Source organism: Humulus lupulus, chromosome 5, assembly GCF_963169125.1.
Source record: "Humulus lupulus chromosome 5, drHumLupu1.1, whole genome shotgun sequence".
Classification (NCBI taxonomy): Eukaryota; Viridiplantae; Streptophyta; class Magnoliopsida; order Rosales; family Cannabaceae; genus Humulus; species Humulus lupulus.
In genome coordinates, this window is record NC_084797.1 from 193876813 (window position 1) to 193891795 (window position 14983).

Consider the following 14983-nt stretch of genomic DNA (forward strand, 5'->3'; position numbering starts at 1 on the left):
CCATCCCTTATTGTTTTCCGAAACCCAAGAAATTCCTAGCATGATTCTAAGACCACATTTTCCATCATGACACACAACCAAATATGAATCCATCATGAAAAAAAATAAAGATCCCTAGTTACCAAAAGCATAAGCACAACACATAAGAGACTCTAGCATGCCTACCAATAAGACATCATAACCAAACACTTAACCTCATAAGTATGCTTATCAACATAAACAAAAACATCATGAAACCTAGATTAAGACTAGGCTGAAACTCCCCATCAAAACAATCCCTCAAAACTACAACCAACACAAAAATCATAAATCAAGATTCATCACAACAACAACCAAAAGGCTAGTTTCACTACCTCCTTGACAGAAATCAATATCACAAGGTTGATTCTCCTCTTGGGCACATATGATTTTCAAACCCCAACAAGAACAAAGAAAAGAGGAAAAAAAAAAGAACATCATTACTTTAGATTCAAGTTGAAGAGAATAAAGAAAGGAACACCATAATTGAGTACCTACACCTAGGGATTTCGAATCCCCTTCCTTTCTCCTTCTTTCTTCTTCTTTCTTTCTCTCCTTCTATCCTCCTTCACATTCTTCCTTCTCCTTCTCTCTCTAGAATTCGGCAGCCACCACAAATGGGACTCCAAGGCTCATTTGTTTCCCTCTTAACCTAGGCTAGACTCTAAAGGAAAATTACCCAAAATTGCCTCCAATCTTTCCCTTAATCCTTGCATGAAATCCAATCAATCAACAAGGAAAAGGAAACTAAATCACTCCTCCTTTTATTCCATTCACACACTCACACTCTCCTCCCCTCTCTTCTATACACGGCCATATCCCCTTATTTCCCTTTTTTTTCTTTTTATTCCTTAATCAATAATAATAAACCAAAACCATTTAGGAAAAGAAAGACACCCCTTTCCTACTTGCCATACACGCCCACTCCTTTCCCTTTCTTTATTTTTATATTTTTTTCTTCTTTTAATTAAATAAAATAATTCTAATAAAAGGAAATAAAAGTGTGTAGAAAATTCTATGCAAGTGTACCATGCAACCATGCACATGCACATACTTAATTACTAGGGTGCATCACTACCTACCATGCACCTTGGTGCATTCAACCAAAACTCATTTATTCACAAATTAAATTAATAATAAACAAAACAGTTAACAATTAAATTCAAACAATTTCTACCAACAATTCTAACAAATAAAATAAAAAAAATTCACAACACTTAACAATTAAATAAAACAAAGTAGAAAATTACTAAAAAAAAATTGGTGCACTACTCATGGATAATAGGTAGAATTTGCATAATTCTTTTGTGATTTTATGTGAAGAATGTGCATGTTTGGAAATTATGTGTAAATTGTACCATGTGTGCATGGCCCATGCACACATGGGGTATATGTGTTGGGCACAAAAAATCTCACGTGATGCTAAAGAATACTATGTGATTATGATTATAGGCTCGTGAAGTTTGTTCCATTTTGCTTTGCTCGGACCTGGGGTAGGGAAGTCAGATAGAATTCTATTTATTTATGCTATGAAATGGTAAGATGGGTTCACTACACCAAAAATCCCTTTTTGCAACACATAAGTATAACAGTATTGCAAAAGTATTATAATAGATAAAAAATACTAAAATACCTAAAATATCTCAAAAAAAAAAAAAAAAAAAGGCGGCAAATGAATTATTATTCCCAAAAAAAAAAAATCTCAAATAAAAACCCTATCTCTAAGCCCGTCTCCTCACTCACTCTTCCCCGATCCCTCTCCTTCTCTCTCTCTCTCCTGCTCCCTCAACTACGACGGCGAGGGGATATACGAGGCTTCAACCACGGTGGAGGTCGACGGGGCTGACAGAGGCTCAGCGGGACTGCCGGAGGCTCGACGACGTGGACTCGGAGACTCGTTGGTGCAGGTAAAGATCTCTCTCTCTCTCTCTCGTTCTGTTTTATAGTCGACGTCGACTGGGTGGTGTGGGCTGGAGATGGTGGTGCGACGGGGTGCCATGGGTGTTCAATTCCTGGTTTGTGTAGTTTTTTTATTATTGTAAAGCAATTTATTTATTTCTTTTTGTTTAAATGGTTCTCGTATCTTGCTCTGTGCAGTCAAATTGAAGGAGTGAAGTCCACTCGACTTCCCTCTTACGCCACTTTTCCCCATGTTTTGGCTTCAAATGGAGTGAACCCCTAGAGACCTTGAAGGAAACGGTATGGAGCTCTTTTTTTGTAGCTTCTGTTTTATTTTGGATATTTGTATGTGGGTTTTGCTGTTAATTGATTTGGTTTTACCTTGAAATTTCTATGTTCTGTTTTCATTAGGGATAGTTAGTAATATTTCTTATTGTATCATTAATACTTGGTTTGTTGTGATCAAATTTTTTTTTACTAGGGATCAAAATCTTGTATTCTTTTGTGATTCTAAACTGTTTTTTACTTTATAGTAATTTATGAGATCTGTTATTTTATTGTTCTGCACTCTACAATCAAGTGATCAAATTCTTTATTTCACTATCCCTTGCATATATTGATCACAAAATTTGACTCACGAAAAAGGTGATTTTGGTGCCTTTAATTTGTACAATATTATGATAATTACTATCTCATTTTTATTGTTACTGTGTCCCATAAGCTAATCTCACATCTCAGAAATCCTTGGTTTTTTACTTGTTTGTTCTAACATTGTTCCTGTGTATAATTTTCTATCGAAATGAAGAGTCAAGAAATCAGTTTGATTAAAATATTGGTATACTGTTACAAAAATAGCATTACTGTTTTTGAGTTTTTTTAGTCTTGGGATGGTACAGTTTACAATGTCATAAAGTTGAGGCAAATTACTAAGGAGTTGTTTTTAGACTTATTTATTTTGGCAGATCAGTTTGGATGATGATTTATTTTGGATGATGATTTATTTTGGTTTCATGGTTTATAGGAAGCAAGAGCTCTACTAGGAAGACTTGAGTATCAAAAGGGTAACATAGAAGCTGCACTTCATGTATTTGAAGGAATAGACATTGCTGCAGTGACTCCTAGGATGAAAGGATCCATTTCTAGAAGATGTGAACAAAATAGACGTCGTTCACAGAGTGATTCTGTCCCACCTATGTCCATGCACGCTGTTAGTATGCTCCTTGAAGCTGTTTTTCTCAAAGAAAAATCATTGCAAGGCCTTGGACGATATGAAGGTATTTCCTTTACCTAATTTTAATTTCATTCTTAGTTCATAGCTTTGGAATTCTGTTTCACATTATTGCTGCTGCTGTCTAGTACTAGTCAAAGTAGTTTTTCTTTTCCTGATATTTTTATTGTATTTAGTAAAATGATAGAAAAGATGATTGGATTATTACTTGTTGATTTTCATTTCTTAGATATCTAAAAAGTTTAAGATTACTAAAATAGCAAACTCTTATGATCCTCACAAACTCCCAATCTTTCTTCCTGTACTTCTTGTAGAAGCTTCTCAATCGTGCAAAGTTATTTTGGACACTGTAGAATCTACTCTGCCAGATGACTTGCCTGAAAACTTCACTTCAGATTGTAAATTACAAGATACTCTATCTAGGGTTGTTGAATCACTACCAGGATGAGAAAATGAAAACTTGGGTTTCATTTCTTTGTTGTTTGTTTTTGGTAAGAAATGAAAATTCAGTGACTGAGGTGATGCTTTAATTGAGTATTAACTATTATCAAATGAGTTGAGGTCTTTTTTGAGCCAAATATTCATGTGGTTTTGAGATTGGAGAACATTGAAAATCTGAATGCAAATTTTGCGTTTAGATCTACATATCTTTCTTTGTGTTAACTGGAGCTGATTATGTTTCTTTATGTGAACTTTCTGTAGATGCATTCTAGTAAATGAGAATGACCAGGTTGTTGGTCATGTAAGTAAAATTTGATCTGCACAATTCTTTTTGGTTATTATGTCACGTCTTTATGGTACTTTGCATTTTACATACTCCAAGGCTTTCTATCCTTCCTAAATCTTATATGCTCTTTTGATTTTGGATACCTTCATATTATGGACATGAACTGTTTATTCATGTTTTGGGCATTCTACTACATGTTCAAATCATATATTTTGTATATAGATCATGTTCATTTTGTTGGATCAGCTGGACCTCTGTGGTTTGCTAATGCTTTTGTACCCTGTAGGTCACTTGATGGAAAATATTGAAAAGGAAAATTTGCTACACAGGGCTTTCAGTGTGTTTTTGTTCAACTCGAAATACGAGTTGCTTCTTCAGGTATTGCTTACAATATTTGAGGGACATCAACCTATATGATTTGCCAATTAGGTACCTGAACCTTAGATCTTGTGGGAGCAAACAACAGACCTGACTGTTTGAACTGCCCTCCTAGGTGCTTGCATTTATAGTAATAAGTGTCATGTGAAGAACCAAGTCAAGATCTAGCCTATCTATTAGGGCAGCCTAAATTGAATAATTGTGTCATATTCTATTTTCCATTTTAGTATTCTATATTCCTGAAATTTCATGCACTCATGACCATGTCTACATATCTTTTCTTGTTTTCTATGTTTTTCCCTTTTTCCCAAAACGTCTTGTGTGTGGCTAGTTATATTGAAGGCCAATTCGTATCTGTTGCGCACATCTATTCAATAACATAAGTCTCAAGATATGATATTCTGTCTGTTTATCTGTACAGCAACGTTCTGTAACAAAGGTAACGTTTTCCCTTGTGTGGACAAACACCTGTTGCAGCCATCTACTCTACCGTGAATCTGAGCTTGTCGCTGAGGAGGCCCTTGCTAATATATTTCTGCAGAGTAGATATTTGACTATCCATTCAAATTTTATGTCTTCTAAATCTGATTATTATCTTTTTAAATCACAAGGAGCAAGGAATGCCGCACAGAGGAAGTTGTTAGATGAACTGGGTATTCCTACTGAAGATGTGCCAGTTGATCAATTTACCCCACTAGGCAGGATGCTGTACAAAGCTCTTTCTGATGGCAAATATGGGGAGCACGAACGTAATAATTCTTACTTTATTAATTTATATACTATACATCATATTCTGTCCCCCCCTATGGTGTGGTAACTGGACTCTATAAACCATTTATATGCAAAATAAATATATAGAATCAAGATACCGTGTGCGATTGGCTATCGCACCGTTGTTCTTTTCGACTCGTCATGCTCACTTCTTGGTTATTATTCCGTTGTGTTGCAGTTGACTACCTGCTCTTCATTGTCCGGGATGTTAGTGTCAAGCCAAACCCAGATGAAGTAGATGATATCAAGTACGTCAACTGGGATGAGTTGAAAGAGTTGTTGAGGAAAGCAGATGCTGGGGAGGGAGGCTTGAAGTTGTCCCCTTGGTTCAGATTGGTTGTGGATAATTTCTTGTTCAAGTGGTGGGGCCATGTTGAGAAAGGCACACTTAAGGAGGTTGCTGATATGAAAACCATTCACAAGTTGACTTAATAGCCTTAGTAGTCATTTAGTGGAGCAATTTCGTGCGCTATACAATAAGTATGAACAAGTAAACATCAAATTGGTTTTAAATAAGTGGGCCCTGAATTGAAACTCTCTCGTTATTTGTTTTTGTGCTGTTCTCTACTTTCCCCCAAAAGAAAAAAAAATATGTCAACTTATGTTATAGTTTTTGAGTATCATTCCAAAACATACCTGGGATGTCTGTTTTCTTATGTAGTACCAAAGTTTCTATACAATGAAGAATGAGTCTTGGTTATACTAAATTTAGAGAATCAACTTTCTGTTATGTCGTTTTACTCAATTGAAGATAGTGTTGGAATTGGAAGCACTGTAATTCTCAACACTGGCAAAGTATTTAGATCAAATAGAGAAAAGTCAATAGAGTAGGCTTTTTATGTATTCTCATTTTTTTCTTAACACAGGGAATACATTTATTTCCAAGAAAGTTGACAACAAGAAGAAAAAGAAACTTAAGAAGGTGGAAGATAAGATGCTTGGATGGGGTAAGCTTTTTATGGTACTCTTAAATGCTCTATTTAATAGTTCAGTGACCTTATATTGCATGTTGTTTACGTTATCACTCTGTTTCCTTTCTTAATATTAATATTCCTTTCTTAATATTGATACCATACTCTGTTTCATCAACCATTAAACCATCATCTGTATGACAGGTGGTCGTGATGATGCAAAGTTGTCTATTCCAGCTACTATTGTTCTTCGTTATATGTTCATGCCTGCTGAAATGAGGGTAGGTTAAGGAATGTCTATGGCTTTAAACTCTCTTCTCAATGGTTATTTACTAGTCCTGCTGCACACTAGTTGTAATGTGAACTTTTATGCTAACAAAAGAATCCACCTTTGTTATTGGCTGCACATGATTGACAATGCCTTTTGAGATTAACCTTTTCTTAACTATTCAGTTTTAAGTTGCTTGCCCAGGAAATCTTTATGAAAATTAATGTGCTTACCTTAGTGATGTAGCTACACAGTTACTCTTTCAAGAGTTTCTGGATTTAATTTTTTTATTTCTATTCTGTCCTGTCCATATCCACATTGTTATTGTAATACCACTATTTATTTGGAGCTTTAGCTTGGAGTTCTTGGCCTTTTTACCCCTCATCCTGCCAGTCTTGGAAATTCGACCTGGATAACCTTGAGTTTTCTTTAGTGTCATCATTATCTATACATATGCATACACACTTTCAAAACTTGCAAGCCTACTGGTACACATTATGCATTTTGGCCATCATCTCAGATATCTATTTGATTGAACTGAAACTTGGTTGTGCATTTTGTTTTTATTGTTGGGTTAGCTGACCTATGTTTAAAGCTTTGGCCATCAACATAACATGGTGGTATTTTAGTTTTAAAAAACTGACCCTTTGACGGTTACTGTCTTAGGACTGTAATATACTGCATTACTTAAAGCACAACCCAGTTAATAATAGGACTGTAGTATTTTAGTGTCCTACTTGCTGATAAAATATAATGTCTATCTTTGTTTTGTTTTGGTAAAAGTTAAATCCAGAACATTGACATATATAACTCAGCATTGTTGAGTTGTGCATTGAAAAAATTATAGAGCAGTTACTGAGTTGTGTATTCTCTTCTCTACAGGTTTCTATTCTGTAGGGCAGTGCATGCATTACATGCTCCTACCTTCAATAAGGATGAATTCATAGCAAAATCTCTGCCTGCGCTTCCCTGCGTGAGACCAGCTAGCTCCATCCAGCCTTCTTCTTTCCTGCGTGAAGGTGAAGAAAGATTCAACCTTTTTCATTTTTTTTTTGTTTAATAATAATACTGTGACAACTTTGGTTTGACCCACTTCCTCTGTTTTTTTTTATTATTATGGTTTATTATTTTCTCTTTCTATACATATACAAACAATACAAAATAGAATTTGTTCGCAATATTTAAATATAAATATGTAAAGGAAGAAATTCTTTTGTTTTCAGTTTCAGTGGGGAAGTGGCATGTAGCTAGTTCTATCAAGACTCGCTCATGTCTTGTCCTGGAATTAAAACCTCATTTTAATCTTTGTTTTTACTGGCATGAATTATTTTTCAATTTTTTCCACGTTACTTTTGTCGTGTATTTACAATATCTATATATATATATACGCTTGGCTATCCAGAATACGGTGGAAGAATGTCTTTTTTTTGGAATTTATGAGTTTTTCTTATCTGGGTATTAAGCCATTGCTTTGAATGAAAAAAAATGCCCAAATTTAATTTTAGTTTTCTTGTTATCTAGGTTTTAAGTACATAATAGAGGAAAATTATATATATATACATATATATATTTATTATACGTTGATATGTCCTTATCGTTTTAACTCAAAAGTCATGATTTTTGAAGTTTTTTTTTCTTTCTTTCTTATTAATTCTTGTGTTGTAATTTCTATCACATAAAAATGGAGTTTTGATTAGTTTTCATTTCCTTCTGACAGTTCCAGCCTTGTAAGTGCAAGTAAAGTTGAGAAAAAAGGAAAATGGCAGTGACAGGTTCGAATTTTGAGCAGCCACAGTTCATTGCCAGCGTTGGAAATCGAAGCTTTGCATCTAATGCCCCACTGATTGAGAACTCCGATGCTCAAATTATTGTTCTAGATGTGAGTCTTTTTCCTTTTTCTTTTTTCTTTGTATAAATGTAGTTTATTCATTAATTGGGTGCTTATCATGAATGGATACAAAATATTAGATTAAATTACAATATAATATTTTGAGTTAGGTGGCTCTTCTATTTTGACAAAAGCTTGAGATTGGTTAAGAAAACGTAGAACTCATGATGTTAATGCCTCTAAAAAAAAGCTAGGAATGTCATGAGATCATGAAACTTAAAATTTTGTTGGCTCTTATCTGGGTCCTAGATTTCTTGTCTCTATTGCATATAGTCTAGTAAAGCATGCCACCCTGTATGCACCAGTTTTTTCTGGCTGCATACTTGATATTTCTTTCTGTATGTAATGAATTAGATGCTAATTTTTTTTAGCAACAATTATCTGGTGGGTTATAGTAGCAATATCAATTTTTAACTTCAGAATGTTTGATTAAAAAAGGCATTTTAAACACTGTTGGAACTGCAAAAAGAAATTCTGAAATTGATCTGGAATAATTCATTAAGATATTTCTATTGGCAGCCTACACAAGCCTGGTAATGTCCTCATAACTCATGGGAGAGCTTACATTAGTACATTTTCTTGATATGGTACCTGTCATGTAGATACAGAAAGTGAATGAACTTTATAAGATCCCTGGTCAGTAACTTAAATTCCTTTTTCTGAAAGCTTTCCAACTTTACTCCTTTGGCCTATTGTAGTCTCAGGTTATACAGATTTACAGACTTTGTGTTGTAAATTTTCTATTTTATAATTTATAATTCTACTCTTAATCTGGGTCCTGGATTTTTCCATGATACTTCTTTTAGCCTTTATTTTTAATCTTAATACTTTTCTATGACAATGATGTTAACTGAACCATTGATGTTGTCCCCTGTTATACTTTCTTCTGCTATTTTCTTTTGGCTATAGAGAAATTGTTTTGTTAAAAACACACGTGGAACATGTTTTAACTGCATTATGCTCTCCTCCAGCAGACTGACAAAATAAAATTTGGAACTTCTAGTGCATTGAAAAATGATTTTGCCATTAGAAAAACTTATTCTTCTCTTTGTCACACTGCATTCTATGTTATTTTATTTATTTATTTATTTTCTGGAATTTGCTAGGGACACATGTTTCATACCAAAATCTTGCACCACATACTGTTGCATATATATATATTTCCTTTTCGAAATAGAACCTGTCATTTGAAGTCATATGGCTGGCTGTGCAATTTTATTATTATTATGTAAAATGTCACCTGCATTACTCTTATTTTACACCCTTACTATTGTTATCTTCAATTGATTGTATTATTTTCAACTTGTGGCAGCACAAGTTTTTTGGTGATCAACCTGCCATTGATGTACTAACGAAGAAGCAAAATGCATTGCTTGGAGTGGCTACAAATGATGATGGAAAGAAAGTGGAGGAAGATGCTAGATATCCACCATGGGTGCAATGTTGCCTGAAATCTCATTATCTAGATAAATTTGATATTTGGGGAAGTCGACAGTATCGAATATTTGGCACTAGATTGGTGGTTATTAGGATAGATACTCATTGTCTTGGATGTTGGTTGGAAATTGTATAGCATGTTAGTTTTACCATGTGATTTAAGATTTATTGATTTAAGTTTTTGGGTCTTTGTCTCATGGGAGCTATAATATAATTTGATGACAGTGTTGAATGTTTTAAACTAATTTGTGGATTGTTAATACAATGTTGAATGCTTTTTACTTTTTGTTATTTGAAAATCAAGTTCATTTGATGATGATACTATATATTAGAAAATTAATTTTAATTATATAAATAAAAAATAAAAATATAATAGAATAAATTAGTGTTATATAAATATATAATGAGAATTTAAACACATCTAAATATTAAAATAATACGAAAAATGTGTTATAATATCTATTACAATAACACTTTTTATAAGTAAAGAATTTTGTTATGCAAACTTTATTATATAACACAAAAACTGTGTTATACTAAAGTGTAGTATAACACAAATTTATAAGTATTGAATTGTGTTATATAATCGACTATAAATAATATAATTAAACACTTATCTATTTATTAAAATAACACAGAAAGTGTGTTATCGTTGACAGTATAATAACACATCTGTATAACAATGATAAAGTGTTATGTAAAGTACCCTGACCTACGATAACATAGTCGTTCTTAACACATCAAAAAGTGTTATGGTATGTTTTGATAACACATTTTTGGTGTTATTAAAAGCATTTTTTATTGTAGTGGTTTGTTTGAGGTTAAATGCTATGTATGATGATGTACCTTGTGATATGAAGTATGAAATGTTATTTTGATATGATATGATGAATTTGATGAATCATGTATTTCTTTTGCGTTGATATGACTGGATTGCATGTATTTTGTATGTTGTATGAAAAGCAAATGGTTGTTAGCGTGTTGAATGCGACACAACAAAAGGGATACTAAGGATATAAAGACATAACCCGAGTTACTAAGGATATAAAGACATAATTCATAGGGCGCACGAGTTGAGGTTATTTAGGACCAGAGACTCCTGTTTACCTCAAGATGTGACATGGACAAGAGAGGGGGCCATGTTCACAAGGATGTGATGATGATGTTTGAATATGTTAATGGTATATGATGCATGATAATGATGTATGATGGTAACGTGTATGTATGATGTATGATGATGATGTTAAGTACGATGTATGACGATGTATGGATATGATGTTATATGAATCTTACGATATGATTATGCTTTTGTTGTGTTTTTCTTTGTATGATGTTTGTACTTTCTTACAGGGCTTTTAGCTAACCCCCTTACTTTCCCCCTTTTAGGTAATAAATAGGGTTTCTCTTTGGCATGCGTGGTGATGTGAGGAGTTTCGACGTCAGAGTGTGTATGGCGTGGGGGTATCCTATGGGCGAGTAAACGATCAGCTTAAACGCCAATTTTTAAAGAACGATGTTATGTTTTATTTTGATTTCAAAACTTAGCAGTGGGACTTGAACCATATTTATTTTTAAACGTTGCATGAAAACTTTTATTTTTATTTTAAACTATTGGGCCCAACTTGCATGTTTTAGCAAGGCCTTAGTGGATTTTCATATGTTCAATGATTTTCATTAACAAGTTTATGAGGTTGATGACCTATTACAAAGTAGTAGTCTAGGGCGTTTTACAGCTGCGTCACTACAATTTCCGTAGAGTTTTTAAAATCTGTGCGTCGCGGTGTTGACTTGTGTACGATTCATATGCCTCTTCGAATAAGGGTTGCCCAAAGTGTATTATAAACACATCATACTTAGCTATTTGTAAAAAAAAAATTATATTTCAAGTGTTATTTCTCTCTCTTATTTCCATTCACAACTTCCTTGTTTTCACACCTCACTCTTAACTCTAAACTCACCATCTTTTTCTCCATTTTCATACACTTCATTGATGAGTGCAACCTTCCATTTATAGTCTTGGTTCAACACTCCATTCATGAGAACAACCATACTTTTTTTTATCAACCATATTCGTAGTTATTAGTCTTAACTAGAGGAAGTTGAGCTGAAGTTGATCTTCTAACGAGGTATTTCAATCTTCCCTTGTTATTTTCTTTGTGTGTTTTTCCAAGCTTACTTGAAAATAAAAATTTAACAACCTTAACAAATGCAACTAGCTGTAAAATGTCGTCTGTTTTTTTCCATGTATATATATATTTTTATATATACATTGTTTTAGTTAACTTAAACATGCATTCAATAATGATTATTTTGATGGTTTGATTCAGTTCATTTTCATGCATTGTAAATGTTTGATAAAATGCCTCAACTAAAATTCAATTGTATATTAGTAACAAATATATGATTTTGGATGTCTGAGTTGATTTTCTTTATTTCCTCATTCAATAATGAGTTTTTTTTAAGGTTTACTTTAGTAGAATTTCTTTGTTTCTTCATTCATTAATGATTTTTTTGATAAATTGCAATTGTATAGTCATGACAATTAATAGGGCATCACCTACCATGATTAAATTTGTGTAAATGTCTTAAATATTTTGTGTTTTTTTTCTTCTCTTTTTTTTATATACTTTAAGCAAGTAGTATTATTTTAAAAACATGTTGTTTATATTTTTGTTTTTTTTTTATTTAAGATATGACAAAGAAATCTCATATCGTGAAGAAGAATAGGAAATCAAGTTCTTATCATTAAAAATTGAATGTTTACAAGGTAATTTTACATTGTTAATTTATGTTTTTTTTTTTAAAAAAAAAAAGTTAAAGTTTTTGAATTAATTTTTTGCTTTGTTTTTATGTGCAGAATTTAAGTGCAAATAAGTTGATTTTTGCTAAGAATCAAATGAAAGTTAATTTTCAAAATCACCATCTCAATTCCCGTTGTATTGAGAATTCTCTAACTGATGGTCAATTTGAAAAGTTAAAGGAATCATTCTTGGGATTTAACTTTTAGACATTGATAGTAATCTAAAAGTTTGTACCATGATTGTGCATTCTCTAATACTTCATGAGGAGGGTAGCTCTAATGGAAAAGACATCCAAATGAACTTTGGAGGGAATAAAGCAAAGTTTGGCATTAAACAATTTGCTTTAATAACTGGTTTAAATTGTTCCCAACTTCCTATTGATGTTGATGATAGCAATCAACCCAATAGATTAATGGAAAAGTATTCTCCGGAAAATCATCAATCTCAAGAAACGACTTGAAAAACTTTCTCATGTCTAGAAAATTGATGGCAAAGATGCCATTAAGATAGCTAAAGTGTTTATTGTGCAAAATATTTTAGAAAGTAAAAGATATGATAGGGTTTATTGATGATTTTGTTCTTAAATTAGTTGATGATGAAGAAAAGTTTGAGAATTATCCTTGGGGTCGTCGTTCATTCAATGAAACTATTGGAAATATTTCAAGTGTTTTGGATTCGCAAAAAAATAACTATGAGTTGTGCGGCTTCCTGTGGCTTTCCATGTGTGGGGTTACCATGTGTGGGGTTATGAGGTTATTCCATCCTTGGGATCTTTGTTTGGCACTCATGTAAGTAAAAAAAATCCTAGAATTGTAAATTGGAAGTCAACTAAGGTGAATAATCTCCAATCAATTTGGACAAAAAATTTCCAAAAATCAAAATTACATATTCATATATATATATATATGCATATATTGCATTGTTCTTCAATTAATTTCAATTTTTGTAATGTTAACAATTATTTTTGTTTATTGATTTTTTAATATTATGTATATAGGTTGATTATGTTTGTTTGACTTCATCTAGTGCGGAAAAAGATTCATTATACCTTAATAGTATGTTTTGCAATATAGTAATTCTTAAAAGAGGAACATACATAGATCCAAATAATTCCCCCACAATGATGAGTAAGAAGACATAAAGTAGTTTGATTGATGAATAAATTATTTCAATGTTGAAGGTATTTTTATATTATCTTCTATTTTTTTTGTAATTCGATGATGTATGTTCTTCTTTTTTTATTTTTCATTTTTTTAGAACTTGTGGTTTATATTTTAGTATCTTTTGTTTACTTTTTTCCAACTTGTCGTATCCCCTATTTTTTTCCTAGGAGCTCAAAGAAGAGAACATTGAAATCAAAAAAGATATTGTTGAAATTAAAAATGGAATGGGCCAGATTAACATATGTATGGCAGAAATTGATGAGAGAACAAAGAATATAGGTCACATGAAGAAGCAAATTAAGCATTATGAACAACTAATTAAGAATTTTATGAAGCAAGATGATTTAAATAAGTGCACATGTAAAGAAGGAGAACAAGAGAAAGAGAAAAACAAAGAAGGATTGTAATGTAACGACCCAAATTTACTAATAAGGCTTAATGGCCTTGATTAGTGTGCCGAGAGGGCATAACAGGATTATATGTGATTTAAATTATTAAAAGCATGTTTATATGATTATTTGGATATATGTGATGCATGACTATGTGTTGACCGTGTTTTTGGCCAACAACGTATAGATGTCAAAACGACAAAAAACCTTCAAGAGAAATATACGACACAGACAAATTTTATAGTGGTTCAGCCCTAATGTGTTGGTAATAGCCTAATCCACTTAGAATTATGATTATAGATCTACACTCAAGATCAGATGAACCTGACTCAACTGAGTTTCTTCAGTGCAGATTAAAAGACTACAAGAGTTCTCTCAAGATACAATTAATCTCTCTAGAAAATTAGAATCTGAACCCCCTTTATGATGCCACGAGCCTTGTATTTATAGGCTCAGGATCGTACAGATGATGTCCCCCATAATCGGGATATTTTGTTATTCTTCCTATATTCAATTAATAATAATATTCAAAATACAACAAAACACTATTTTTATGGGATAATCTGAGAGATTCCCGCGCAAGTATGACCGATTCTTGTTGAAGCCGTTACTGGGATCTTTTGTGTAGCCCTGCTCTGTTTATTCGGTCCACATATACCGAAAACTGAAGGGCCAAAATTCCTCACTGGTCGACCAAACCTTCACTGGTCGGACAAGTACCTTACTGGGCGGACAAGCACCTTACTGGGCGAACAAGCACCTGACTGGGCGGACATGCACCTGTCCAGTCGGCCAAGGACATGACTGGTTGGCCAAGGGCATTGACTGGGCAGACAAGCATGTGACTGGTCGGCCAAGGTCATGACACTTGACTGGTCAGTCAAAAATCTTCACTGGTCTACCAGGTCACTCCTAAGCCAGATTACCCAGCCATTCCTTGCCATTTGTCACTTCTCTTGCCACATCATCGTTTTCAAATTTTGGGGATAACATTTTCCCCCCAAGTTTATTATATGATGTTCTCACATAATAAACTTTTTTCTCCACTGCTGACGGCACAATAAAAAAAAATCCAACTGTTCATTTTCCCGCCCATGCAACAGAC

The 14983-nt window shown here is 33.2% G+C and overlaps 2 protein-coding genes and 1 long non-coding RNA gene across 3 annotated transcripts; all 3 read left to right on the forward strand.

The window, feature by feature from the left end:
• Positions 1-1466: 1466 nt before the first annotated feature.
• LOC133777992 (uncharacterized) lies at positions 1467-3184 on the forward strand. The gene is made up of 3 exons (XR_009868955.1): positions 1467-2033; positions 2116-2217; positions 2939-3184. It is a non-coding gene; the product is annotated as an uncharacterized LOC133777992 (long non-coding RNA).
• Position 3185: 1 nt separating this feature from the next.
• Positions 3186-5487, forward strand: LOC133779814 (isopentenyl-diphosphate Delta-isomerase I-like). Its single transcript, XM_062219719.1, has 8 exons — positions 3186-3191; positions 3375-3472; positions 3848-3896; positions 4031-4037; positions 4159-4250; positions 4672-4792; positions 4865-4999; positions 5200-5487. The coding sequence occupies exons 1-8, from the start codon at positions 3186-3188 to the stop codon at positions 5451-5453; spliced, it is 762 nt and encodes a 253-aa protein (XP_062075703.1). The 3' UTR covers positions 5454-5487.
• A 6-nt stretch (positions 5488-5493) lies between these two features.
• Positions 5494-9806, forward strand: LOC133777991 (uncharacterized). The gene is made up of 3 exons (XM_062217791.1): positions 5494-5968; positions 6137-6213; positions 9449-9806. Exons 1-3 carry the CDS (start codon positions 5860-5862, stop codon positions 9659-9661), a joined length of 399 nt encoding a protein of 132 aa, XP_062073775.1. The 5' UTR covers positions 5494-5859; the 3' UTR covers positions 9662-9806.
• The last annotated feature ends 5177 nt before the right edge of the window (positions 9807-14983 follow it).

Coding starts and splice junctions, on each gene's coding strand:
- LOC133777991 (XM_062217791.1), top strand. CDS start 5,860: ATGTATTCTCATTTTTTTCTTAACACAGGGAATACATTTATTTCCAAG. Junction 5,969..6,136: donor AGATAAGATGCTTGGATGGG/GTAAGCTTTTTA, acceptor TCTGTATGACAG/GTGGTCGTGATGATGCAAAG. Junction 6,214..9,448: donor TCATGCCTGCTGAAATGAGG/GTAGGTTAAGGA, acceptor CTAACGAAGAAG/CAAAATGCATTGCTTGGAGT.
- LOC133779814 (XM_062219719.1), top strand. Junction 4,793..4,864: donor TGCTAATATATTTCTGCAGA/GTAGATATTTGA, acceptor AATCACAAGGAG/CAAGGAATGCCGCACAGAGG. Junction 5,000..5,199: donor CAAATATGGGGAGCACGAAC/GTAATAATTCTT, acceptor GTTGTGTTGCAG/TTGACTACCTGCTCTTCATT.